The sequence below is a fragment of the Aegilops tauschii genome, chromosome 7 (assembly GCF_002575655.3).
Source record: "Aegilops tauschii subsp. strangulata cultivar AL8/78 chromosome 7, Aet v6.0, whole genome shotgun sequence".
Lineage (NCBI taxonomy): Eukaryota > Viridiplantae > Streptophyta > Magnoliopsida > Poales > Poaceae > Aegilops > Aegilops tauschii.
In genome coordinates this window covers 472,876,118-472,903,999 of record NC_053041.3, presented here as the reverse complement: position 1 = coordinate 472,903,999, position 27,882 = coordinate 472,876,118, and the positions used below count along the sequence as shown (strand labels likewise).

At 46.7% G+C, this 27,882-nt stretch overlaps 1 protein-coding gene across 1 annotated transcript; it reads left to right on the top strand.

The window, feature by feature from the left end:
• LOC120967894 (retrovirus-related Pol polyprotein from transposon TNT 1-94) lies at window positions 1-27,855 on the top strand. Its single transcript, XM_073504273.1, has 4 exons — window positions 1-214; window positions 299-415; window positions 7,530-9,034; window positions 27,415-27,855. The coding sequence occupies exons 1-4, from the start codon at window positions 10-12 to the stop codon at window positions 27,853-27,855; spliced, it is 2,268 nt and encodes a 755-aa protein (XP_073360374.1). The 5' UTR covers window positions 1-9.
• Window positions 27,856-27,882: the final 27 nt, after the last annotated feature.

The window sequence follows — 27,882 nt, the reverse complement described above, 5'->3', positions numbered from 1 at the left end:
CACGAGTCCATGTCAGTTGACACGTTCGAGAGCATGGGGAGGGGTTGGGATGGGATCCGGGAGGAGGAGTCTCCACATGCCCTCGGCTACCGCCTGGTCCGCCGCGCCAACGAGCGGCGCCGAGGAGGAGTAGGAGGACGACGTGGGCACCGAGGCGAGCCGCTCCGCCCCGTCACCGCCCCCGCCCCAGCTGGAGAAATCCATGGCCGCGGCGGTCGAGATCGAAGACGACTCCTCTGCGTTGTTTCGGTGTCTTATAGCCGGCAGTTTCTTTACATTTTTGCGTGCGTGATTGCAGGACCTCCGAGGCGGCTCCGGGTGCTGGATGGATTGCGTGATTGTAGGGGATGCGGATCTGGTAGTTACCATATTTCTTCGCTGGTGGAGGTGGAGTATAGTCAGTCATTGAAAATTGGTAAGTGTACACCATAGAGCTATTAAATCAATGATGGCTGTTAGATTAAGATCTGTGGGACTAATCATACGGTGTTGACAAGGTAGTCAGAGTCGGGATTCGGAGTTAGATCGATTTTCCTCAGACAGAATCGAGTCGTAAGATTGAGTCGTGGAATCGAGGATTCTACTAGGAGTCGTAAGATTGAGTCGTGGAATCGAGGATTCTACTAGATTTACTCAAATAAGATATTTTGTATGCACGCAAGAAATTTATATGGGTTATATAGAGTTTCGACACTAAATGTGGAGCAAAGAATGTACACATCAATGCTAGTTGTATTCCACTTCTTTTTATGGCTAACCTACCATCTAGCTCGCATGTATGGAGCATATATGAGAGGAAAATATATAGAACATTTAAACCTTCAATGCACGAAATTTACTTAGGTTCTTTTTAGAGTGCGTGAATAGTCGATCACTTGTCTATCTGACCTGCAGTGCTAAACCTTGAAGGGTCTTGCTCTCCTTCTTCGACCAATTATGAAGCATCCTCCTTTTCACGTCAATTCCATTTGTCGACAAGTCTGATCCTCAATTTCGATCTAGGTTTTCTGAGACCTAGATCAAATGTGTCGGTGGCTGAGCGTTTGGGCTTGGGAGGGGAATAAAGGTCCATGAGATAGATGAAAAGGGGTTTGGATGATGGCATACTATTCTGCTACAACTAGACAAACGGGTTAGATAAATTAGTAGAATCGGACATAGTCCATAGCATAGTCGGGATTGTACAGTTTTGTACGGGATTCTATGATTAGGATCGCGACTCAACATGGATTCTACCTGACCCGGATTCATAGTGGGATTTGGATCGACATGCTTCCGTAGGGTCGTGAAATCGTAGGATTCTAGCAGTCGAGTCGGGATTCTGACTACCTTGGGTGTTGATCGGTTCATGCGGTGTCGTGGGCTTAATTGTTGGGTGCACGTAAGAAAGTTCTTGTTTGATTATTTAATAGTAGTGTAGATTACTAGAATCCGCCGGGTAGATATAGGTGCCGTGCTACACAAAGTACTCGATCAGGTTAGTACTGATTCTCCAGAAAAAGTAATAGAGGATTAGCTGCCGACTAGTGTTGAATAAAAAAGAATATAAAGAGGGAAAGAGACAAATCTTCCCTGATGTCCGCCGCCACCGAGCTGAGTTCCGATCCGATGTAGTGTCGATGCAGATCAACATTCTTCGGATGATAATGTTCGCACGGTCCGATGACAATGTGATGATGCCGGTCCAAACCCACATGGCGTCAGCTCAAGGCGCGTGGAACGACGACGTTCAATGTGACGCAGTGACGAACTCTCGCGGACGACATCAGTGTGGCCCCGCATTACCCGACCTGCGTACAGATGAAAACTGGCCAGACCAGAGGTAGTTGTAGCAATCCCAAGAAAAACATATGGAGTTATTCACAGATTTGCTTTTGTTAGACGGACGCAGGCCGAGCTAGCAATAGTAGTAGCATGTGAGAAGTGCATGACAGAGAGAGATGATTAGCAAAAAGCATATACTGTCAATCCCAAGAAAAACATGTGGAGTTATTCACAGATTTGCTTTTGTTAGACGGACGCAGGCCGAGTTAGCAATAGTAGTAGCATGTGAGAAGTGCATGAGAGAGAGATGATTAGCAAAAAGCATATACTGTCTTAATTAAATAATAAAGAAAAAAGAGAAGGATTGGGCTCCCTTGTGTGCCTCCAGCGATCAGAATTTGCCCGCATGTGCTGCCAAGCATCAGTCACCGCTAGCTCCTTCGGCTGGGACGACGATGTCAACTTGCCGAGGTAACGATGATAGGCTGGCCAGACCGACGCCACGTACGAGCGCCGGTCGAGCATCTCTGTGAAAATAATGCAGTCCAAGCCAACAAAAAATATTCGGCGTAATAATTTTATGTGCTAAACGAATAATCTAGAAAGATAAAACATGTTTCAAGGTGACGGCCGTAGCAGACCGAGGTAAGAAGAACTGATCTGTATTGGACTAATTTTGATCTTTACAGGAGAGGTCACCAAAAACGTGCAGTAGTAGTACTAGCTGAATTATACTAGTATTGTCCAACTAGATTTGGAAGATCGTGCTGCAAGACTAAATCAATTGCAACAGTAGTTACTAGCACTTTTGATCTACGTACTTCTCACCAAAAGGTAGCAAAAGACCAACGAACGACTAGAAGATGAATTGAAAAACAAAAGGAAGTGAATCTCCCTGATGATGCCAGCAACCGACGGGATTGATACAGCTTCTGCTAGTAAAGCGAGGGCTAAGGCGCACAATCCATTGATTAAACCCGGAGAACCGTCATGTACTCTGATTAAATAATAGTACTAGTTAAAGAGATTCACTTTCCTAACGGCTCACGTGAAGAGGAGGACATAACTCAAACAGACATTTTCCCTTGATCCATGTGCGGCCAGAAGAATTAACGCATGCATGGTTGGCCTTGGTCTGATTTCTTGATGTAGCAGAGGCGTAGGGCGGCCCTATATCATCAGCCAGAGGCACGCGCACCTCGTGATACCTCAGATACCCTATTGTGTTCGGATCATGCGAAAAAAATCGCTGCCGCCGGACACAACGGCAGCCGCAAAAACTCCTTCATCTCCATCTAGCACTTGCGGACAAATAGCCGAGGCAACAACAATTTGCAGAAAAAAGATAATTCACAAGAAACAGATATAACTAAAAAAATATTACCTGATCATCCATCGATCCGCGGTGATCACCCAACAGGCTCTCAATGAAATCACCAATGTCGGTTCTATATCCGGCGTATCTCGTGATAGGGGTCCTAAGCTAGGCGTCTTGGAGTAATGGTAACATGGACACGGAATTTTACCCAGCTTCGGGCTCTCTCAAAGAGATAATACCCTACATGCTGCTTTTGATTGTATTCATATGGGGTGTAGTACAGAGTACATATGTCTACCACGAGGTTGTAGTAATGAATATGAGATTGTCTATTGACTAGCCTGGCCTCGGTTCATATAACACACCAGAGGCCTAGGGTTTTAGGAGAGTCGTTGGCTTGAACGCCAAGTCTTGTGAAGTCTTCCTTATATGCGGCATGGGCTGCCTAAAGTGGCCCCTTATCGAACTGCCATGGGGGTCCTCGGCCCGACCCACAGGTCGGGAGAGGACATGATGAGTACCCCCTAGTCCAGGACACCGTCACCCCTCAACCTACTGCACCTATTTAAAATATTGGTTATGAAATTCCTTCGGGTATGATAGAACAACTGCTAGCTAATCCTTATGCAGGAGACGGAACCGAACATCACTACAAAAAAAATACACTTCCGTGATAATACGTGTTTGTCACAGTAGGTCACGTTTTCTGTCCTGCATGTACATCCATGGCGATTTTACGATAGAATCAAGACAGTCATACTTGTGCTGTCGTAGAAGTGTTCCATGACATTACCAAAAATATCATCATGGAAGTGTCCACTTCCATGACGATAAATCGCGCGTCATACAAGTGCTTTCGTCAAGGGTGACCGGCACGTGGCATCCACCGTAACGGGTCGCCCTTAAGCTATCGGGTTTCGGTTTGGATCCGATAACCCGTTAATGGCCCCGACCAATGGGGATTTTCCACGTGTAAAATTATCATTGGCTATAGCAACCACATGTCAGCACCCGAAAAGGACAGATGTCAACCGCCCAATGGACAGGAGGAGCCTATGATACGTCGACACGTGGCAAGGCCCAACAGCGGCCCATTTAGGTTAAAAAGGTTGGCCCAGTCAAAATTAGCGAGCTGGCCCATTAACGGCCTGCTTGCAGACGACCCATTTGCAGTTAAGGCCTGTACGACTATTGTCAAATCGGCCCGTCAACGTCCCGTTCTAAACTTGTCATCATCGCAGCCCATGGTCACTTCTGGCCCATTAACAGTCCGCTAAGTATTTGGGCCGAATTACCGCCTAGTGTGTTTCCGGCCTGTTAAAGGTCCTGCTTCATTTGGGCCCATTTTTTGGCCATTGAAACTTTTGGCCCATAAACGATCGTGAAGGATTTGGGTCATATTAGGCCATGTCTGACATTCGGCCCGTTAGAGGCCCACTGTAGATTTGGGCCACTTCCAGCCTGTTGTGATTTTCGGCCTGTTAACGTCGGACGAAATTCATGGGCCATATGTGGCCCAATGTCACATCGGGCCTATTAACGGCCCATATAAAATTGATACTAATCAAGCCCGACCAAACTTCCATCTTGTTAAAGGCACATGTAGTAGGTCGGCGCATTTATGGCCCGTCTGAATTTCGGCTTGTGAACGATCCGCATTGTAAATGGGCCCTCATGAGTTGAGATACATTTCGGCCTGCTAATGACCAGTGGGTTATTTGGCATAGTCAGGGCCCAATCTCACTTTCGGCCTATTAAAGGCCCATGTTATTTATGGGCTCGAGATATTTACACATGTTAACGGCCTATTGTTACTGAGGGCCCAAATTATGTTTAGGCCTGTTAAAGGCCCACTAGGGGCACAGGCCTACCAAAAATATGAAAGCTTATGCTGATTTAGGCCCAGATATTTTTAGTGGGCTACATGCAGATTACGGCCCATAATTGTTTTTAGCCCAATTGGAATGGGCTTAACGAATGTTGGCACATTGGGCTCCTATGAAGCTTTCAGCTGAATACATTACTAAGATAAACCTACACTATACAAAAATTGCGTCATAATTTCTACAGCCTTTGGCAGCACGATAAATGTTGTATCACAACAAAATAAATTCCAGCCATACAACAAAAGGCCTGTTGGCATAAAGTTTACAGTCCTTGCAGATAAAAGCACCATCAGATGTATAGAAGCACAGATCATTTGACCTGAGTGCTAATGTTTCAGGCTGTAGAATCTGATGGAGCAGCATGATCATCCCTGAAAGCACAAGTGCTCCCTGGGTGATTTTGGTAATTAATGTCAACATATCTCTTGTTGAACTAATGCTTCTATCTAGTATGTTTCACATGAGTTCAACAATGGAGTGACATGGACTAGAGGATGTGGAACCCCTTCAAGATGCTGAGGACAAAGGATTGGCTCAAGCTCAAAGCTCAGGACTCTACACTTCTATTTTAGTGGTCCAAGATCACATTGAGTCCATAGGAAAGCCAATACTATTAAGAGGGGATGAGGTGTTGCTTAATGGGTTGCTTGCTCAAAGTGCTTAGTGATATGCTCCAAAGCCCTCAACCACTTTCTCATATCCATATATGTCCCAAACCTAAAAGTCAAACTCGGACCCACCGATTCTTTCTATCCGGCGCCACCAAGTTCAGTTGACATAGCCATTGTCAGAAACCCTAATCAATTCGGTCTCACCGATGGGGTCTCGGTCTCACCGAGATGGGCTTGCAAACTCTCTGTTGCCCGTTGCAACAATTTTGGTCCCACCGAGATATGCAATCGGCCCCACCGAGTTTGCTTGGCCAACACTCTGTTTCGCTTATTACCCAAATCGGTCCCACCGAGTTTGAGTAATCGGTCAAACCGAGATTTGGATTTACCCTAACCCTAGCACATTGGTCCCACCGAGTTGATGCAGTCGGTCCCACCGAAATGCCTAACGGTCACATTATGAACTAAATCGGTCTGACCGAGTTCTCTGAATCGGTCCCACCGAGTTTGGTGATTTGTGTGTAACGGTTAGATTTTGTGTGGAGGCTATATATACCCCTCCACCCACTCTTCATTCGTGGAGAGAGCCATCAGAATATGCCTACACTTCCAACACATATTTTCTGAGAGAGAACCACCTACACTTGTGTTGAGGTCAAGATATTCCATTCCAACCACATGAATCTTGATCTCTAGCCTTCCCCAAGTTGCTTTCCAGTCAAATCTTCTTTCCACCAAATCCAATCCTATGAGAGAGAGTGGGGGAGACTATCATTTGAAGCACAAGAGCAAGGAGTTCATCATCAACACACCATTTGTTACTTCTTGGAGAGTGGTGTCTCCTAGATTGGCTAGGTGTCGCTTGGGAGCCTCCGTCAAGATTGTGGAGTTGAACCAAGGAGTTTGTAAGGGCAAGGAGATCGCCTACTTCATGAAGATCTACCCTAGTGAGGCAAGTCCTTCGTGGGCGACGGCCATGGTGGGATAGACAAGGTTGCTTCTTCGTGGACCCTTCGTGGGTGAAGCCCTCCGTGGACTCGCGCAACCGTTACCCTTCGTGGGTTGAAGTCTCCATGAATGTGGATGTACGATAGCGCCACCTATCGGAACCACGGATAAAAAATCTCCGTGTCTCCAAATTGCGTTTGCACACTCCAATCCCTTCTCTTTACATTGTTGCAACTTGCATGCTTTACTTTCCGCTGCTCATATACTCTTTGTATGCTTTCATGCTTGATTGATATGTATTGTGAATGTTTAAACTTGTGCTAAAAATCCACATCAACTTAAGAAAATTAAAAACCGCAACTTTTCTTGATTAGAGTCTATTCACCCCCCCTCTAGACACCTCTTCTCGATCCTTTCAATTGGTATCAGAGCTTTGGTCTCCATTGTCTTGGTTTAAACACCTTTGGAGGAAGATGGATGTGTCTACTTTGGGGAGTCTTAGACATAGAGTGCCTATTCTCGATGGAGAGTTTTTCTATGAGTGGAAAAATGAAATGCTTGAGATTTTCAATGAATATCATTTGAACAAGTACATTACTAGCCCTTGTGCACCTCATATTGATCCTTTGCATCGTACACCCGAAGAGGATCTTGACATGATTCGCAATCTTAGAACCATCAATCTTATCATTAGAGGATTGACCAAAAATTTGATTGTTAATTTACCTACTCTTGATTGTGCCTATACTATCTGGAGATTTCTTGAGGGACGATTTCCAGATTATTCCTTGAAAAATTTGGACGAAATCCTTCATAAATCTATCGCCTTGAGTAAGATGAATTCTAGTGATCCTAGCTTTGGTGATTTTCTCTTTGAGCTTACCAATCTCATGCGTGCCAAAGGAGATGTTGGAATCATTAGCAATATCATTTCCGAAGCTATTAGAATTCATAAAGATAACCATAAGAATGATCATTTATCTAATGAATTACCCTCTCTAGGAGTTGATCAATCACAAGATGATGTTGAACATGGATACTATGATGAGGATGATGATGATAGTGACTATGATCTTGATGATGCAATGAGACACTTTGGTCTTATGGCAAATCTTCGTGGCTACATGGCTGGAGGAAAGGAATGGGTCCTTGATAGTGGATGTACTGATCATATGACTGGAGATAAAGATATGTTCCGTGAGCTTGCTGAAAACGACGGCCCTCGAAAGTATGTCACCTTTGGTGATAACTCAAAGGGTAAGGTAGTTGGCCTCGGTAAGGTGGCCATCTCACATGATAGCTCCATACAAAATGTCATGCTCGTTGAATCTCTTGGGTACAATTTACTTTCAGTATCTAGACTTGCTGATTTCGGTTTCAATGTCCTATTTACTGAGGTAGATTGCCAAGTGTTTCGTAGAGACAATCGTAAAATGGTCTTTACCGGTATACGTAGAGGTGATCTTTACATTGTTGACTTCACTAAAAAGGCTCAACCTAGAACTTGCTTAATTGCTAAATCTTCTAAAGGCTGGTTGTGGCATAGAAGACTAGGTCATGTGGGCATGCGAAATCTTGATAAGCTTATTAAAGGTGATCATATCCTTGGAGTAAAAGATGTCATATTTGACAAGGATAGACTTTGTAGTGCTTGTCAGGCAGGGAAACAGGTTGGAGGAAGTCATCGCGCGAAGAACATCATGACCACGAGAAGACCACTCGAGCTACTTCACATGGATCTCTTTGGTCCAAATGCCTACAAGAGTCTCGGTGGTAACTCATTTGGTCTAGTCATAGTTGATGATTTTTCAAGATTTACGTGGGTGTTCTTTCTTGATGACAAATTGCAGGTCCAAAAGATCTTCAAAAACTTCGCTAGGAAGGCCCAAAATCAATTTGACGTGAAGATCAAAAAGGTTCGGAGCGACAATGGAACGGAGTTCAAGAACGCAAATGTGGATACCTTTCTTGATGAAGAGGGGATTTCACACGAGTTCTCGGCTACGTACACACCTCAACAAAATGGAGTTGTTGAGAGAAAGAACCGGACTCTTATTGAGATGGCAAGAACGATGCTTGATGAGTACAAGACTCCAAAACACTTTTGGGCGGAAGCGGTTGTGACAGCTTGTCATGCAACAAATCGATTGTATCTTCACAAGCTACTCGGCAAGACGACATACGAGCTCCTCACCGGTAACAAACCCCAAGTTGGATACTTTCGAGTATTTGGCTCAGAGTGCTACATTCTTGATAAGCATCGTCATTCTAAATTTGCTCCTAAATCTCATGAAGGTTTCCTACTTGGTTATGGCTCAAACTCTCACACTTATCGTGTCTACAACAATTTCACCCGAAAGGTTGAAGAGACGGTAGATGTGAAGTTTGATGAATCTAACGGCTCGCAAGTAGAGTGTAACACCCCGGATGTAACTTTCCATATTTTTAACTCCAACTCTTGCCATTTTCGGCTATGTGTTATGATATTCCCTTCGTGGTCGGGTTTTGTATTTCGTTTTGCATTTTGTTCATGTCATGCATTTCTTATCATGTCATCATGTGCATCTCATTTGCATACGTGTTCGCCTCATGCATCCGAGCATTTTCCCCGTTGTCCGTTTTGCAATCCGGCACTCCCACATGCACCGGCGCACCCCTTTTGTTTCTTTTCGTGAGCGGGTGTTGAACGTTCTCGGAATGGACCGAGTCTTGTCAAGTGGTCTTGGTACACCACCGGTAGACCACCTGTCAAGTTTCGTTCCATTTGGAGGTCGTTTGATACTCCAACGGTTAACCGGGTAACGCAAAGTCCTTTTGTGTGTTGCAGCAAACCCCCCTCCAAACAGCCCAAAACCCATCTAAGTCACCTCCATGCTCTAGGTCGTTCGATCACGATCGTCTGGACGAAAACCGCACTCCATTTGGAGCCTCCTAGCTCCCTCTACCTATAAATACACCCCCCTCCGAAATCCGGGCGAAACCCTAGCAAAATCGCCTCTGCGCCGCCGGACACGTCCGCTGCCGGCCGGACGCATCCCCGCCGCCGCGCCCGGCCAACCAGGGGCTGCCACGTGGCACCCCGGCCTCCACCGCGCCGCCGGCCCGAAGAGCCCGCGTCGGGCCCTTCCGGCCCGTCTTTCCCGCGCCGCCGCCCAGGCGCCAGCCCCGCGCCCCGCCGCTGTCCTCCTCCGGCGCCGCCGCGTCGCCGCCTCCTCTTCCCCGCCGGTCGCCGCCTCCTCTCCCTCGCCGACCGCGGCCGGCCGCGCCGCCGCACGCCGCCCCGCCGGCGTCCCCGTCCTCCACTCCGGCGAGCTCGGCCGCGCCCCGATCCAGATCCACCGCTGGCGGTTGACTCTTCCCCCCCCCTCGATTTTCTCCAAGTCTGGAAATATTTGCATAATATGCCTCTGTTCATCGCATCATAACTCTCTGCATATAGCTCCGTTTCGCGCGTGTAATATATCGAAATGTTCGTCTCTAGATGCTCTTCATTTTGTTCCATTATGACATGTTCATTTGAGTCCATCTTGATGCCCAAATCTCTGGTGCAAGAGTGCTATATGCTGTTAACAGCTGTTACTTATCAGAACATGAGGTTTTGTTATTTTTGTTGCATTTAATGTGTGCATCTTATGGGCATGATCTCTACAAGTGTTTTGTTGTATGCCATACCATCTTTATAGATGTGTATGCCATGTATTTTTGTGATCTATGTGGTGACTAGCACAAGCATGCAAACTAGGCTTCGTGATGTTTCTGTTTTCAGAGACTTAGTAATTTCTTAGTAATTTTACCAAGTCTGTGACTGCTGTTATTTTGTTGCTATGTATCCATGTGTCTACAGAGAGTCCATGCTCCTTTTGGTGATATTCAGTAAGGATGTTTTGTAGATATAGTTGTGCTCTATCCATTCATGCCCTTTTTTGCAATTATGGAGTGCCATAGCATGTCTGAATCTTGCTCTACTTTTGCTACAAAATATTTCTGGCAGAATGTTAACATGATATTCAATTTTGCCAAGCTTGTTGTAGTTTTTCCATACATGATATGTATTTTCTATTGTCATGGATAGCTTCATAAATATGCCATCTTGCTATAGGTATGATTGTTTTGTCATGTATTGCTTTGTGGTGAGTGCGTCAAGCTCACAAATATGCCCTCATAATGTCTGTTTCTGTCATGCTCTGTTTTCTGCTAAGTCTGAAACCTGTTAACGAAACTTGCTATGTTTACATGGTTGCCATCATATCTTCTGGTCCTTTTTGGCTTATGGTCAGTAAGGGAGTTTTGTCATATGCATTTATTAGATTCATTCCATGCCTTGTTTTGCTATGTTAAGTTCCTGTAGCATGTTGATTTCTTGCTCTGAACTTTGCTACCTGATGCTGTTTCAGCCATGTCCAGTAATTTCACTAAGTCTGTGAACCTGTTATCTTTTGCATTTTTGCCATGCTTGTTTGAACCTGTTATGTTGTGATCTAGCCGTAGCTCAGTGTTCATCTTTTGTCAAGCATCTCCTTTAGATTACTTCCATATGATTTGTTGCTATGTTGGAGTGCTGTATCATAGTTACTTGATGCATTTTAAGTGCTATCATGCTGTTAATCGCAGAATCGTGTCATTCTTGTTTTGCTTGCCATTTGCAAACCGTACATCCGTTTCCGGTGATCTTTATATCGATTTCGACCGAAATCATCTTATATTTCCAGTGGCATGCTTGGCTTGCCAAGTTACTGCCTTGTTCATCATTTTTCTTCCGGAGCACGCATATGCATCGCATATCATATCTCGCATATCATACATGTTTTGCATCATGTTGCTTGTGCATTTCCCGTGGTTGATTGTGGTTCCGTTTGCTTGTGTTCTTGTTGTGGGTAGAGCCGGGAGACGAGTTCGTGAACGAGGATCCTGTTGAGTACGCTTACGAGGATCAAGCTTTCGACAACTTTGAGAACCTTGCAGGCAAGATGACCATACCCTCGAAATCACTTCTATCTTTGCTTTGCTAGTTGTTCGTTCTATTACCATGCTGCGCTACCTACCACTTGCTATATCATGCCTCCCATATTGCCATGTCAAGCCTCTAACCATCCTTTCCTAGCAAACCGTTGTTTGGCTAAGTTACCGCTTTTGCTCAGCCCTTCTTATAGCGTTGCTAGTTGCAGGTGAAGTTGAAGTTGGTTCCATGTTGGAACATGGATATTTTGGAGTATCACAATATCTCTTATTTAATTAATGCATCTATATATCTGGTAAAGGGTGGAAGGCTCGGCCTTATGCCTGGTGTTTTGTTCCACTCTTGCCGCCCTAGTTTCCGTCATACCGGTATTATGTTCCTTGAGTTTGCGTTCCTTACGCGGTTGCGTGATTTATGGGACCCCCTTGACAGTTCGCCTTGAATAAAACTCCTCCAGCAAGGCCCAACTTTGGTTTTACCATTTGCCGCCTAAGCCTTTTCCCTTGGGTTTTCGCGAGCCCGAGGGTCATCTTTATTTAAACCCCCGGACCAGTGCTCCTTCGAGTGCTGGCCCAAACTGGGCGATGTCCGGCGCCCCCTGGGCAACCAGAGTCTATGCCAACCCGACGTCTTGCCCATCCGGTGTGCCCTGAGAACGAGATATGTGCAGCTCCTATCAGGATTTGTCGGCACATTCGGGCGGCTTTGCTGGTCTTGTTTTACCATTGTCGAAATGTATTGTAAACCGGGATTCCGAGACTGATCGGGTCTTCTCGGGAGAAGGTTTATCCTTCGTTGACCGTGAGAGCTTATAATGGGCTAAGTTGGGACACCCCTGCAGGGTATTATCTTTCGAAAGCCGTGCCCACGGTTATGAGGCAGATGGGAATTTGTCAATGTCCGGTTGTAGAGAACTTGTCACTTGACTTAATTAAAATACATCAACCGTGTGTGTAGCCGTGATGGTCTCTTCTCGGCGGAGTCCGGGAAGTGAACACGGTTTGAGTTATGCATGAACGTAAGTAGTTTCAGGATCACTTCTTGATCATTTCTAGCTTCGCGACCGTTGCGTTGCTTCTCTTCTCGCTCTCATTTGCGTATGTTAGCCACCATATATGCTTACTGCCTGCTGCAGCTCCACCTCATTACACCATCCTTTCCTATAAGCTTAAATAGTCTTGATCTCGCGGGTGTGAGATTGCCGAGTCCTCGTGACTCACAGATTCTACCAAAACAGTTGCAGGTGCCGACGATGCCAGTGCAGATGACGCAACCGAGCTCAAGTGGGAGTTCGATGAGGAACGTGGTCGTTACTATGTTTCTTTTCCTGATGATCAGTAGTGGAGCCCAGTTGGGACGATCGGGGATCTAGCATTTGGGGTTATCTTATTTTCATTTGGATTTTGACCGTAGTCGGTCTATGTGTGGATTTTGGATGATGTATGGATTATATTTATGTATTGTGTGAAGTGGCGATTGTAAGCCAACTCTCGTTATCCCATTCTTGTTCATTACATGGGATTGTGTGAAGATGACCCTTCTTGCGACAAAACCACAATGCGGTTATGCCTCTAAGTCGTGCCTCGACACGTGGGAGATATAGGCGCATCGTGGGCGTTACATAGAGCAATTGCCAATTGATGTAGGAGACAAACACCCTTCAGAAGCAATCCAAGACTTGTCTATTGGCAAGATTCGTCCAACGTAGGTGAAGGAGAGTACCTCGTCCGTCCAAGTGGAAGCTTCTACCTCACGACAAGGTGAACCAAGAATTGATACGGAAGCATCCACAAGTGGGACACACCAAGACGAAGAAAACGAGGAAGTACACCAAGATGAACATCAACAACCTCCTTCTCCACCCCGACAAGAGAATGACAACGTCAACAATGAAGAAGGCCAAGAAGAAGAACAAGATGAAGAAGATGTTCCACCCCGAGCCAAGCCAAAGCTCCCACGAGTTCGAGCAAGAATCGCCAAAGATCATCCCGTCGAGCAAATCTACAATGATATCCAAACCGGGAGAATCACTCGCTCTAAAACTCGTTTGGCTAATTTTTGTGAACATTACTCATTCATCTCTAGCATTGAACCTATGAAGGTTGAAGAAGCATTGGAAGATCCGGATTGGATAGACGCTATGCATGAAGAGCTACACAACTTTGAGAGAAATCAAGTATGGACATTGGTCGAGAAGCCCGACAACAACCACAACATCATTGGTACCAAATGGGTGTTTCGCAACAAGCAAGATGAAGATGGTCAAGTCGTCCGCAACAAAGCACGCCTAGTCGCCCAAGGCTACACTCAAGTCGAAGGTATGGACTATGGTGAGACATATGCTCCCGTTGCTAGACTTGTCCATTCGCATCTTACTTCCTTATGCTAATCACCATGATATCACCTTGTACCAAATGGACATTAAAAGTGCTTTTCTAAATGGTGAAATTGAGGAGGAAGTTTATGTTAAGCAACCTCCCGGCTTTGTCAATCCTAAGAAACTGTCGGGGATATACCCCGCGGTATGACCCGGCCGGAAGCATGACCTGGCCGGACTTGGCGCTTCACCGTGACCCGCCGGAGGACTGGCAACTCACGGGTCTGGCGGCTCACTGACAGACGACTCACGGATGACCCCGACGGTGGGTCAGACAGAAGAGTAGGCCCAAGGCCCAGAAGGCCGGCTCATGTTATGGTGGGCCGGCTTAAGGAGAAAGGGATGACGAATATTTCCTTTACAAGAAGCAAGACCCGGACTTGTAATTAACTTGTAAGAGAAGATAGACTAGTCCTAGTCCTACTAGGACTCCACATGTAACCTGCCCCTCTAACTTATATAAGGAGGGGCAGGGCTCCACAAAGAGGGGGGAGGCAGCAAGAAATAATCCCTAGGGCCAAACACCGAGAGCCGGAGCCGGCGACTCTCCCGTAATCATAATGAGACCTAGCCTCAAACAGCACGTAGGGTTGTTACCGAATGATGTTTCCCGGGGCCCGAAGCTGTCTAAACCCTTGTCTTGTGCGTTGATCCGCCCTGCGTCTCTCATCCCAATCAACCCCTCTCAAGCTACTACATAGATGCGCTGGCCTCACGACTAAGTCCTCACGCTAAGGACATCTGCCGTGACAATTCCATGACAGTTGGCGCCCACCGTGGGGCTTGCGCACGGTGGTGATGAGTTCTTGAAGGGATGTTTTACTCAGGATCGAGAGGCTCACGATCGGCCGGATGAAGAAAGTCGGTCAGAAGAATCTACATCGACTCCGTGTTCAGTCATCGGAGATTAAATCAATCCCCATCTCAAAATCAAGGACAGTTGGCGCCCACCGTGGGGCTACGGGCGCGTGGATTCAGATGTCGATGGGTCCAATCTTCATCAGAAACAGCTGTCGTCACTGCATCAAACCAGTGTCTTGTGCGCTTGGGCAGCTTTATCCACATAGGCGCGGGATTCGACATCAACTTCAAAATCGAGATCAGAATTCTAGTGGTGGCGTACATCAGGAGCAAAAGAAAATTTTCTGGCGGCGACCGGGCGATCCTCAGGACCAAAGCCGGTTGCCATAGATCTCCAGATGCCTGTCAGTTTGCCACCACCATGACTCCCCGTGGTACAGATGACTGCATCAATAAAAAAAATAAAGGCCATGGCGGCGCAGTAAAGGGCATCAAGGAAACCGAGAGCAGCAGCAAGCCTGATGAAGGCCGCTCCTAGTGCTGCCACGCCCCCTACAGGAACAAGAGGCCGCAGTCTCCTGAGATCATTGGACATCGGCTGATATTCACCAAGAGTCCATGACCGAGGCGGACTCTGCAGCACCAGGCAATTTATTCAGTGCAGGAAAGATCGAGCCTGAAACAGTTTAAAATCCCGTTGTCCGAAGAAGACCACAAGAAGGACGGGTACTACATCGACAATAATCATCATGGCCAGTCTGCTGCACACATCGCCTGAACAAACATCACAAAAATACAAAACCAATGTTCAGCGGCGGTGATAGCAACGCAGTCCATATGCACCAAGTAGTACTACACTTGATGTGCATCAAGTCCATCAGCGCAGGCCCCAAGAAATCAGGAAAACAATTAGTGCCACTTATACTACGACAGAAGGCACAAGTCCCAAAGTGGCATGGCTTCACGTGGGTTCAAGAGCAATATAGATCGTCAGTACGCATCAGACTGTATAATTTCTACTGCGGTTTACAGCTTCCGATGAATTCTCAGATCCGTCACTTCCACGAGCTCCAAACTTGTCGCACAGATCTCTCGACAAAATTCATCGCACGGGCCCCTACTATGGATCCTCACGTGAACCTCGACGCACGGCGAGCCGACGACGCCTACGATCCGGCCTGCACCATCAAAACTGAGACCTATTCCTGACGTACATGCGCGCAGTTCGAGCGGACCAGTCTACATCAAAGACACTGGAGCCGGAAGCCGCATCAGCGTCTGTCCACACGGCAGCGCCCGATAGATATGCGCACAGCGCGTCGTCCCGCGGTTTGGCCTACTGCAACATGTCGGTTCGATTCGATTTTGAAGAAAAGTCTGCAACGGCGCACACGGCAACTCCTGTCGGTTCGATTTTCTCCTCTGCAACGGCCAACGGGATCGTCTAAAAAAACGCACGTGGCTGGTACAAGCGGCAACGGAGAACAGAAATCAGATTGGTTTGGATCTGATTCAGATTGAGAAAGAGAAGAAAAAAGTACAACAGCGACATCCACGCACGAGGATCTGTGTGATCCAACATGCAGGCAAGATGCTGCCTGCCGTGACCTTCCATCCATGACGTCACCAGATGACAAAAACTGCACACGGATCGACGCAAATTGCTCGTGTTAGTATTCATGCATGCAGGAGTTCCTCTGGTTTGACCGGTTTTAAGCATTGCTATCCATGTGAGGGCTATTGTCCCGGAGTACTAGTTGTTCCACAGCCGGCCCCGATGCTGGAAAGGATATGGATCTGGTTTTAAAAAAAAGGAAACAAACCACGACCCGGAAGTTTGAGCGTGAAACTCGTTTTTACTGGTTTCCATCGGGCCGGTGGCCCCTGAGCCGCAACCGCTCTCCACGTTCGAGTCCGGGTCTACCTCCACCTGCGAGCCAGCCTGCCGCGTCAAAACACCGGGTCATCTCTGTTGGTTCCCTCTGGGCTGCCCCCGTGACGAGCCGACCTGTGGACCAGCGAGCCTCGTGCCATTTTCTGCTGCGGCCCCGCGACATGTCACCGACTGTTTCAGCCGCTGCAATATGCCTCCACAAGCCGCCGCGACCTCTACTGAGTCGCCAGGCAGGCCTCTGCTCCTATTTCGGTCACAAAACATCAGGTGATATCCATCTAAACCTATTTTTTTAGCACATATTGTTTTTGTCAAAAAACAATCACTTTGGTATATACACTTTTATGTGCAGGACAATGATTCATCATAAAGATGGTGTAATGCCGTATCCATGGAGTGTGCGATAGCATCATCATGCAACGGCATCTGCGACCGCTTACTGTTCAACAGGTGGGCGCAAGCCGCCGCCCCTGCGGTCCAGTCTACATCAACGCGCCAGCCGACTCAACCATGCACGCCGCTTTACAATGCCATGGACGACTTGCCCGTCCGCTTTCGCGGCCGACTCACCCGTCCGCACCGGCTTACAATGCTGCGGCCGACTCACCCGTCCGCACCGGCTTACAATGCCGCGGCCGACTCTCCCGCCCGCACCGGTTTACAGTGCTGCGGTTGACTCACCTGTGATTAACTTCATGGCGGATTACTTCCGGCCTAGACACATCAGGTGTTATTTCTCCTATGCATTTTCTTAGTATACTTTAATTACTATGAGCACAACTACTCTGCTCTACGGTATTTTTGTATGCAGGAGAATTATCCGTTACAAAGTGGTGTTATGCCACGGAGGCACGTTCGGCGGTACCGCGCGGCTTCACGGACTGGTGTGTCAAGGTCCGGATTACATCAACGCGCCGGCCGACTCGCTCGTCCGCGTCGCATTTCAGCACCACAAACGACCCGCCCGCCCTCGCGACCGGTTCACGCGTCCGCATCAGCTTACAACGAGGAGGACACTTTGCTCGTCCGCACCGGCTTACAATGCCGCAGCCGATTCATCTGTCTGCTCCTGTGGCCGATTCACCCCCCGCGGTTGACTCGCCCGTCCGCACCGGCTTACAGTGCCGTGGCCAGCTCATCTGTTGCCCGGGCGAATCAGGTGATATTCATCCAAGTTTGTTCTTAACACATAGTATTTTTGTCAAAGAGCAGTTTATCTTTGCCTTGGTCTGCACTATTGTTGATGCAGGACATGTGTTCACTACGTCAAAACAAACATGGTTGACTCGCTCACGCCGGTTTACAGCGCCGCAGCCGGTTCATCTGTTTGAGCTGTCTCTGACGCCTCGAGTCGTCTTTTCCATCTGTCTATTACGGCCGGGTCTACATCGACACACCAGGACTGCACCTGTCTGCATGAGCGGATTATTGAATATGAGCAAGTCACTGCTTGGGAAGCCCGGTTTTTCTTCCAACAGCTTGGAGGAAAATTGTCATGTGTTATCAGCCGCCGTCGGCATTGGACGGCTCAATGGGCATGCGCACAAGTCGCCGCCACTACAGTTTGGTTAACTTCAAAACATCCAGTTGGAAGGAACCATTGGCCGAGTTGCTGACACGGCTCATACGGGATCATTTATAACCCGCCGCAGTCACCTCAACCCAACAGTCAACACCAATGATATACCCCTTATGCTATGGTCCATATGGAGAATCTCAAAGCCAACTCCTCGAGTCGTCTTGAGACTCGGGGGCTACAATGATATGACTCGGCATCATTGGTCGGTTTCAATGCATTCAAGAATTCCGGGTCGTTGGAGGGAATGATAACCCGGTTCCAGAGGCTACTACCATATTGATGAAAATTTAAAGGCCGCCAGAAAATTGCCGGTTCAAAATAAAGATTCCGGTTTAAAATCCGATTCAAGAGGTATCTCTCTCCCGCAAAGTTTTGAAGCCCTCAAATCCGGTTCAAACATCCGGCTCAAGGTAAATTTATATCTTACAAAGCTTTAAAGCTGTCAATATCCGGTTTACAAATTTCCGGTTCAAAAAGAAGTTATCTCTTGCAAAGCTTGAGTTCTCAGGAAAAATTAAAGGGACCAAAGAGAGTCGGTTACAAGGCACAACTCAAATATAGGTACCCTGCTTTAATGGCCATTGGGAGCTGATCGTATTCGAATTGAGTTTAATCCTTTTGGTGTGTGACCCTGATCGTATTCGAATCAGAGTCGTTAAATATTCTCATGATCACTAGGGGGCTTCCTGTTCAAACATAGGTCGTATTCGAACCAAAGAGAACATAGCTGTCGATACCCTTTTGATCGGCACACTGCCGAGCTCATTGGGGAGTTTCTTGGTCATATTTGAACCATAGCTCAACCCCCTTTGGGAACCGACATGGATCGTATTCGAATCAGCGTCGTTAAACAACTCTCAAGGTCATTTGGGGGCTTCCTGTTCAAACATAGGTCGTATTCGAACCAAAGAGAACATAACTGTCGGTACCCTCTTGATCGGCAACGCCAAAGCCACTGGGGGCTATATGATCGTATTCGAATCTTAGCTTAACCCCTTTGGGACAGTTTTCTGATCGTATTCGAATCAGAAGCCTCAAGATTTTTTGAAGTTTCTTTTTGCAAATAATTTTTGGGATTTTATTTGAAGCTCTTTTGAACACATCTAAAGTGTATATGAGTGGTTTCTATTTAAACCCGGCTTGATTTTCGATGATAAGTCACCGGCTTATGACAATCATCATCTATGTGGAATCATTGGCTTCTAAGGATTGGGTTATCACACTTACTGCACAGGTATCATAAGCCGGCGATACAGTTCAATATCACAGGTATGATATTGTTTATACATAATTATGTTTAAACTAGCCCTGGCTATGGACTTTAAGCCGCCGGTATGTTTTGAATTGCGCCATTGGAATCATATGCGTATCAAAGATTAGGTTATCACCCTTACTGCACAGGTCACATAAACCGGCAGTGAAAATTCAATATCCCAGATTGAAATTGGTGTCTCAAAAGGGTTATCAATTCTTGATTTTCTCAAAGGCTATAAGCCGCCGGGTTGTACAAATTCCGGCTTACAATGGAGGCGTATTAAATCGCCATCGGCCAAGAGCCGCCGAGTATATCAGCTGATGAGGTATTCAAAGTCGCTTTGGCGCAATGGCTATTATTTTATCAATGGATATGATTTATTCTACAATGGAAAGAATAGTCCCGAGTCGCTGCAGGCTTACGACCCGGCACTTGGGGGCTACATTATTCAAATTGATATTACATCAAATATGCAAGTCCCATGTCACTGCCAGCATGCACCATGGCACTTGGGGGCTAATGCAAAGTCATTTTTTGCTCAACTTATTGAAGACCCGACTCATCACATTGTAATGAGCCGGCCCTTGGAGGCTACCAATTGCTCTTGTCAAAAATTCAAGGTACACAAGCCTCGGTCCATTACATTGAAAGATCCACTACTCAGTTGGTAGAGTACAAAGTTCTTAACCTTATGGACGTGGGTTCAAGCCCCATGGTGGAGATTACGTCATATGATGTTATTATCAATGAATTATTTACAAAGTCCCTGCTCAGTATTGCATAATGACCCGGCCCTTGGGGGCTACACTGGTTGAAATTTTATGAGCATAAGGCAATTACAAGTCCCAGGTTGCTGCAAGCATGACAACCCGGCACTTGGGGGCTACAAGTGATATATATAAGGGGGAAAATCTTCAAAATTCTCAGTTTGGAGAAGATCAAGTTGACCTGGTGTTTGCAACAATCATGATCCGGTGTCACCAAATAATTATGACCCGGCGTCAGTAACAGTTATGACCCGGTGCTATCAATATTTACAAACCGGCAATTTTGGTTATGATAAACCGGCAATTTTTACCTCTTCAAGCCAGCTGAAAGTCAGATGAGTATTTCAAGACCAATATCTTTTAAAGCCGGTGCTTTGGAAACCGGTTCAAGTGGATTGTTTCTTACAATATTTCTCTACAAGAGACCAATGCCAACAAATTGACTCTGAAGCTGGCCTATTGACCCGGATTTCTCAAAAGAAGTATCTGGAGTTTTTGCATTCACAAAGTTTGAACATATCTACTAAAGGAGATTTGCTATGAGTTCATGGGCATGTATCAAGAAAGAAATGATAAGGATTTAAAGATGATCAGGTGCCGGCTTACAAGAATATTTAACCCGGAGCACAACCTGTCAAATTTGTTCTTGTGTTTATATTGCAGATTAGTTTAACATGGATAAATCCAAATTAAACTGGGGGCTAATGTCGGGGATATACCCCGCGGTATGACCCGGCCGGAAGCATGACCCGGCCGGACTTGGCGCTTCACCGTGACCCGCCGGAGGACTGGCAACTCACGGGTCTGGCGGCTCACTGTCAGACGACTCACGAGCCTGACGACTCACGGATGACCCCAACGGTGGGTCAGACAGAAGAGTAGGCCCAAGGCCCAGAAGGCCGGCTCATGTTATGGTGGGCCGGCTTAAGGAGAAAGGGATGACGAATATTTCCTTTACAAGAAGCAAGACCCGGACTTGTAATTAACTTGTAAGAGAAGATAGACTAATCCTGGTCCTACTAGGACTCCACATGTAACCCGCCCCTCTAACTTATATAAGGAGGGGCAGGGCTCCCCAAAGAGGGGGGAGGCAGCAAGAAATAATCCCTAGGGCCAAACACCGAGAGCCGGAGCCGGCGACTCTCCCGTAATCATAATGAGACCTAGCCTCAAACAGCACGTAGGGTTGTTACCAAATGATGTTTCCCGGGGCCCAAAGCTGTCTAAACCCTTGTCTTGTGCGTTGATCCGCCCTGCGTCTCTCATCCCAATCAACCCCTCTCAAGCTACTACATAGATGCGCTGGCCTCACGACTAAGTCCTCACGCTAAGGACATTTGCCGTGACAATTCCACGACAGAAACCTAATCATGTTCACAAACTTCACAAATCCCTTTATGGTCTTAAACAAGCTCCTAGAGCGTGGTATAAATGCTTGACCAAGTTCCTTATTGAAAAAGGCTTTGAAATTGGTAAAATTGATTTTGCTCTTTTTACTAAAAGGGTTAATGGAGAACTATTTGTGTGCCAAATTTATGTTGATGATATTATATTTGGTTCAACTAACCCTCATTTTAGTGAGAAGTTTGGAAAGCTAATGTCGGAGAAGTTTGAGATGTCTATGATGAGTGAACTCAAATTCTTTCTTCGTTTGCAAATCAAGCAAACTAAGGAAGGTACCTTTGTTTCTCAAACAAAGTACACCAAGGACTTATTCAAGAAGTTCAATATGCAAGAATGCAAAGGTATGTCTACACCCATGCCTACTAGTGGACATCTTGACTTGACTAAGGATGGTGAACCGGTTGATCAAAAGGTTTACCGCTCTATGATTAGTTCATTGTTATATCTATGTGCCTCCCGTCCTGACATTATGCTAAGTGTGTGCATGTGTGCACGATATCAAGCACCCCTAAAGAGTGTCATCTTAAGGCTGTGAAAAGGATAGTGAGATACTTAATATACACACCAAATTTTGGCATTTGGTATCCTAAGAGGTCTTCTTTCGATCTTGTTGATTACTCCGATTCGGACTATGCCGCGGACAAGGTTGATAGAAAGTCCACTTCGGGTACTTGTCAATTTATTGGTAGATCTCTTGTGTCTTGGTCCTCCAAGAAACAAAACTCGGTATCCTTATCCACCGCCGAAGCGGAATACATTGCCGCTGGATCATGTTGTGCCCAATTACTTTGGATGACCCAAACTCTTAAAGATTATGGGATATATGTGAAACATGTTCCATTGCTTTGTGACAATGAAAGTGCTATTAAGATTGCTCACAATCCCGTGCAACATTCTCGAACTAAGCATATTGAAGTTCGTCATCATTTCATTCGAGATCATGTTGCCAAAGGGGACATTGATCTTAAGCATGTTCGTACCGATAAGCAATTAGCGGATATATTTACCAAACCGCTTGATGAGAAAGTCTTTTGCCGTTTGAGAGGTGAATTGAACATCATTGATGCTTCAAACTTGGAGTAGGAACTCCATTTGGATACATGCAAGGCATGAACCTTTGACTAATCCTTGATACTTCTTTCATGATGCTATCTATATGTCTTGGATATTTTTGCACCCTTGCATGCTATCTAAACCTTGTAGGTCCTTGGATGAATCTAAATCCATGAGATTGCAACTCACTCACATCTTGAGCAATCTCTACATCATCAAGTCTCTACACAATGGTGGTTGAAGACAAGGAAACACAAAACTTTTCAAACATATCCTTTGACAAATTCTACATTAAGATTTATGATTGTCATTTTGGATACACAAGTGCTCTTCCTTGCAAAGCTAACCCATGTAGGAAGATGAAGTCAAATTCCAAGTGGTGCTCCCAACTCTTGATGAGCTACATCAACCTTGAGCATCCCACACAAGTTCAACTACATGATCAAGATCAACACCAGCACCCAAGGTACGTTATTCCATCTTAGAGAAGCTTTACTCCAAATCATGGGGCAAAGCAACTCAACAAGATGTGAATACATCAAGATGCTTAAACGAAAAATGGTAACCCCATTTTGAGCTTAAACGATGAGTATGACCAAAGATCAAGTGACCTCACTTGACTCTTATGTCAATATACTCTAACATAGGTGACTTTGTCACCGCCCAATTCTAGATGAAGTTCTCTTGTGTTTCCTCTTGCATTGGTCTCATGCATATGTGTTTCCCCTTTCAAAAAAACTTCATCTAGATCTTTTTATTTCTTCTTGTTCTGCATTTTATGCATCCAATTCATTGCAAATCTTTTAGCTAATTCCTTGAAAATCCTTGTGAGATCTTAAGTGCCTAGTGAGCTGAGGTGACAAGTGTTTTCTCTGTGATGGACTCGTTCACACCGGTTTGTTTCTTTCGGTCCAACCGAATTCTCTCGGTGCCACCGAAGCACACAACTCGGTGCTACCGATTTCACTACAGGAAAGACAGCTTGCCACTTGTTCCTGCATACTTTTTACTCCAGCTCCACTCAATGACTCTTGTCCTCTACCAGCATCACATTCGACTTGCTTTGTGACTCAAGGACCAAACCCTTTTGTAATAAAAATCCAGAAGAGCTTCTTGGAAATTGATGTCAAAGGGGGAGAGAGAGATCACATCAAAGCTTAAAGAGAGATCACATCAAAGGGGGAGAGAATACTCAGGGGGAGAGTGTAAGAAACCCCAGATGCCTGGTGTTCAAGAGGAGAGAAGTCATATGTCTTTAAGAGGGGAAAGACATGTTCATATTTGATTGTTTGCATTAGCTCTATTTCTTTTCTTTGCTCTGATTTTTCTGTTCCCTATCTTCTCCCAATATACCATGCAAGATTCAGGGGGAGCAAGACATCTAAGGGAAGGAAATCTCTGATTTTATTACACATCTTTACTTTTGGGGACATGTCTATATCAACAGAGTACTCAGTACTCATTCTCTACATGTCATCCCAGTCTTGGTACTCTTGTGATTTCTTTTGTTTGCTTTGGCTAGTAGATGTATTTGTGTTATCTAACCTTGTTTACCCAGGTTCATTTCTTCCTAAGCCAACTCAAGATCACAAGGTAAGTATATGCATCACAGTCATGTGCATGAGGATTTCTTGCTGATGTACATATTGTTTGCAAGAAGGACTCATGAGCATGAAGGCACATTTCTCATATTCACATCATTTGCTCTGATGCATATAACCAAGATACATGTAACACATTGCTTACTCTGTCATGCTTATGCATTCACATGATCCTATGTTCCATATTTACATGAGTGCATACATATAGGGGGAGCCTATGCATGTTACATGTCTTTCCAAAGCTTTACTTGTTGTCCTCTATATCTTTATCTAAAGCTTTGATGTATGTTGTCATCAATTACCAAAAAGGGGGAGATTGAAAGCACAAGTGCTCCCTGGGTGATTTTGGTAATTAATGTCAACATATCTCTTGTTGAACTAATGCTTCTATCTAGTATGTTTCAGATGAGTTCAACAATGGAGTGGCATGGACTAGATATGACGCCCTCGATTCAATCGTACACTAATCATACACGCAAATGTGTACGATCAAGATCGAGGACTCACGGGAAGATATCACAACACAACTCTAGACACAAATAAAATAATACAAGCTTTATATTACAAGCCATGGGCCTCGAGGGCTCGAATACACAAGAGTCAGCGGAAGTAATAATATCTGAGTACAGACATGAGTTAGACAAGTTTGCCTTAAGAAGGCTAGCACAAAAGTAGCAACGATCGAAAAGGCAAGGCCTCCTGCCTGGGAGCCTCCTAACTACTCCTGGTCGTCAGCGGTCTCCACGTAGTAGTAGGCATCGGCGGTGGCATCTGGCTCCTGGGCTCCGACATCTGGTTGCATCAACCGGAAAGAAGAAGAAAGGGGGGAAAGGGGGAGCAAAGCAACCGTGAGTACTCATCCAAAGTACTCGCAAGCAAGGATCTACACTACATATGCAACATTATCAAAGGAAGGTTGTATATGTGGACTGGGCTGCAGAAAAGCCAGAATAGAGGGGAGAACCTAGTCCTATCAAAGACTAGCATCTTCTGGAAACCACCATCTTGCAGCAACAGGAGGGAGTAGAGTAGCATGAAGTAAAGTAGTAGTAGTGTTATCAACCTCGGCCAGAGATCCTTTCTCGACTCCCTGCGAGAAAGCAATCCCAGAGCCATACTATCCAGTTATCATCACAATCCAATACTCATCACAAGTATCCAGTTCTAGTTGTATTGATCGGGATACAACTCCAAGTGTCAGTTACCGTAGGACAGGCTATCGATAGATGTTTTCTTCCCTGCAGGGGTGCACCAACTTACCCACCACGCTTGATTAACTCCCGCCGGACACACTTTCCTGGGTCATGCCCGGCCTCGGCCAAACAATACGCCGCAACCCGGCCTAGGTTTAATAGAGAGGTCAAGCACGCCGGACTAAACCTATGCCCCCAGGGGTCATGGGCCATCGCCCCGGGAACTCCTGCACGTTGCGTGGGCGGGCGGTGAGCAGACCTAGCTACCTCCTTAAAAAAAGCGGGAGCTTACCAGTCCAACCCGGCGCGCGCCGCTCAGTCGCATGACGTCTATTAAGCTTCGGCTGATGCATACGATGCAGAACGCCCATACTATGCCCACGTGATGGTTAGTGCTATCAGGCCAGAGGCCCCTCGGATCAAATATCCAAATCGTAGTGGATTAGGAACGCGCGGTAACAAGCAGAGACTCACGAAAGATGTGACCCCGTTGCCTCGTCTCGAGGACTTGCGGCAAGGGCTAGGAATGCTCGGCCACGCCTCGTAATTATCTCGTGGGCACCCTCCAGGTCAACCCGTCTCCACATCACTCGCAATTAAGCTCGCGCGGGTACCCCTCAGGGCCGACCCGTCTTTAGTAACATGGTTTAGTGTAAAGTCATAGTAACCATAGTAACCGTGTGTCTAAACATAAAGGGGAAAACCCGAGGAATCACCCCCGGTGAATTCCACTCGATGTAATCATCAAGGTGAACGTAAGAGGAACCACCCCCGAGGTTCACACTTGAGGGGTTGCACGACAGAGTCGTATCGGAAGTGGTTAAGGAGGAATCACCCTTGATGACCACGGCCGAATAGCTACACTACAGGGTTAACATCAGAAGTGTTGTAGAGGTCTCACCCTCGGCACTCGATAGTAACCCAGTAGTGTCGAGCAACTAAGGGGAAAGTGATGTGCGGTGCCGGGGCCTGGTCTTCGATCCCGTTGATCGGGTCTTCAATGATGAAGCAGGGGCAACAAGGACAAGGTGGGGGTCACTGATGGATCACTAACCAACCTATACTAAGCAGTTAAGGATAAGAAGGTAAGGTACAACGGCAGATACAAAAGCAGGCTATGCATCAGAATAGGAGCAAACAATAACAATAGCAAAATCTAATGCAAGCATGAGAGAATGGAATGGGCGATATCGGGATGATCAAAGGGGGGGCTTGCCTAGTTGCTCTGGCAAGGAGGGGTCGTCGGTGACGTAGTCGATCATAGGGTCATCAGCATCGTCACGGGGTCTACCGAAGAGAAGAGGGGGGAGAAACAGTAAATACATAGCAAGCAAGTGCATAACAGGACAACAGGCAGAGCTAGACGTGTTCTAACGCGGTGCTACACGATACCGGCGAAGGGGGAAGTCAACCGGGAATGTTTTCCCGGTTCTGGACCTGTGTTAGACAGATGACCGAAGGGGGAAAGTTCCATGTTCAGATAGTTAGAGGCATATGACAGGTAAACGGATCACGTGTTCGGATTCGTCTCGTCGTTCTGAGCAACTTTCATGTACAAAGTTTTTCGATCCGAGCTACGGTTTATTTTCTATGAATTTCTAAAGATTTAATGATTTTCTGAAATTTCTGGATTAATATTAATTTTGAAACATTAAACTCCTAAATTACTTTTCTCACCAAGGGCTACCCTAGCCAGAACGTATTACAGGTGGGGCTACGTACAGTCAGCAACAATGTCAGATGTTGACTGAGTCAATAGTGAAAAGTGAGATGGGCCCGCATGTCATTGTCAGCGGGTTAACCAAATCTTATCTGTTGGAATAGTGAAGTGGACCCACACGTCATTGACACAAAACTTAATTTAGACTAATACTAAGACTACAGGGACATGGCCCATGGGCCAGTGACTAGTTAGTGGCACATTTAGCACTAAAAGTAATTAGGCAGAGGGGGTTAGTGAAAAGGGAGATTAGCCACTAATTAAACGGGTCGGCCCCACCTGGCAGGGGCACACCCGTGCTCCAGCGGCTGGGCTCGCGGCGGCACAGAGGCGCGCGGCGGCCATGGCAGTAGGCCGTGCGGGCGGGAGGGCCGGCGGCCGGAGGGGGCGGCAGGGGCCAGAGGCGCGGGGCTGCGGCGGCCGGAGGCTGGCGGGGCAAGCTGCAGGCGGCGGAGGGGGTGGTCGGAACGCGTGGGCGCAACGAGCGGTACGGGCGGCGGGCGGTGCGAACGGGCGTAAAGCAGCGACGGCGAGCGCGTGCCCTGGCGGCGGCGGGGCACGGCAGTCCGGACGCGGCGAAGGCAGGCGAGGGGACAGGGCGGCGCCGGCAGCGGCGGGCGGCAGGGTCAGCGAGCGGAGACCGCGGTCGTGCTCCAGCAGCACGGCGGCAGTAGACGAGCGGGGCGGCACGGCGAGGCAAGCGGGGCGAGCTGTGCGGCGGCACTGACGAGCAGCAGCACCAGGGGCGCATGGT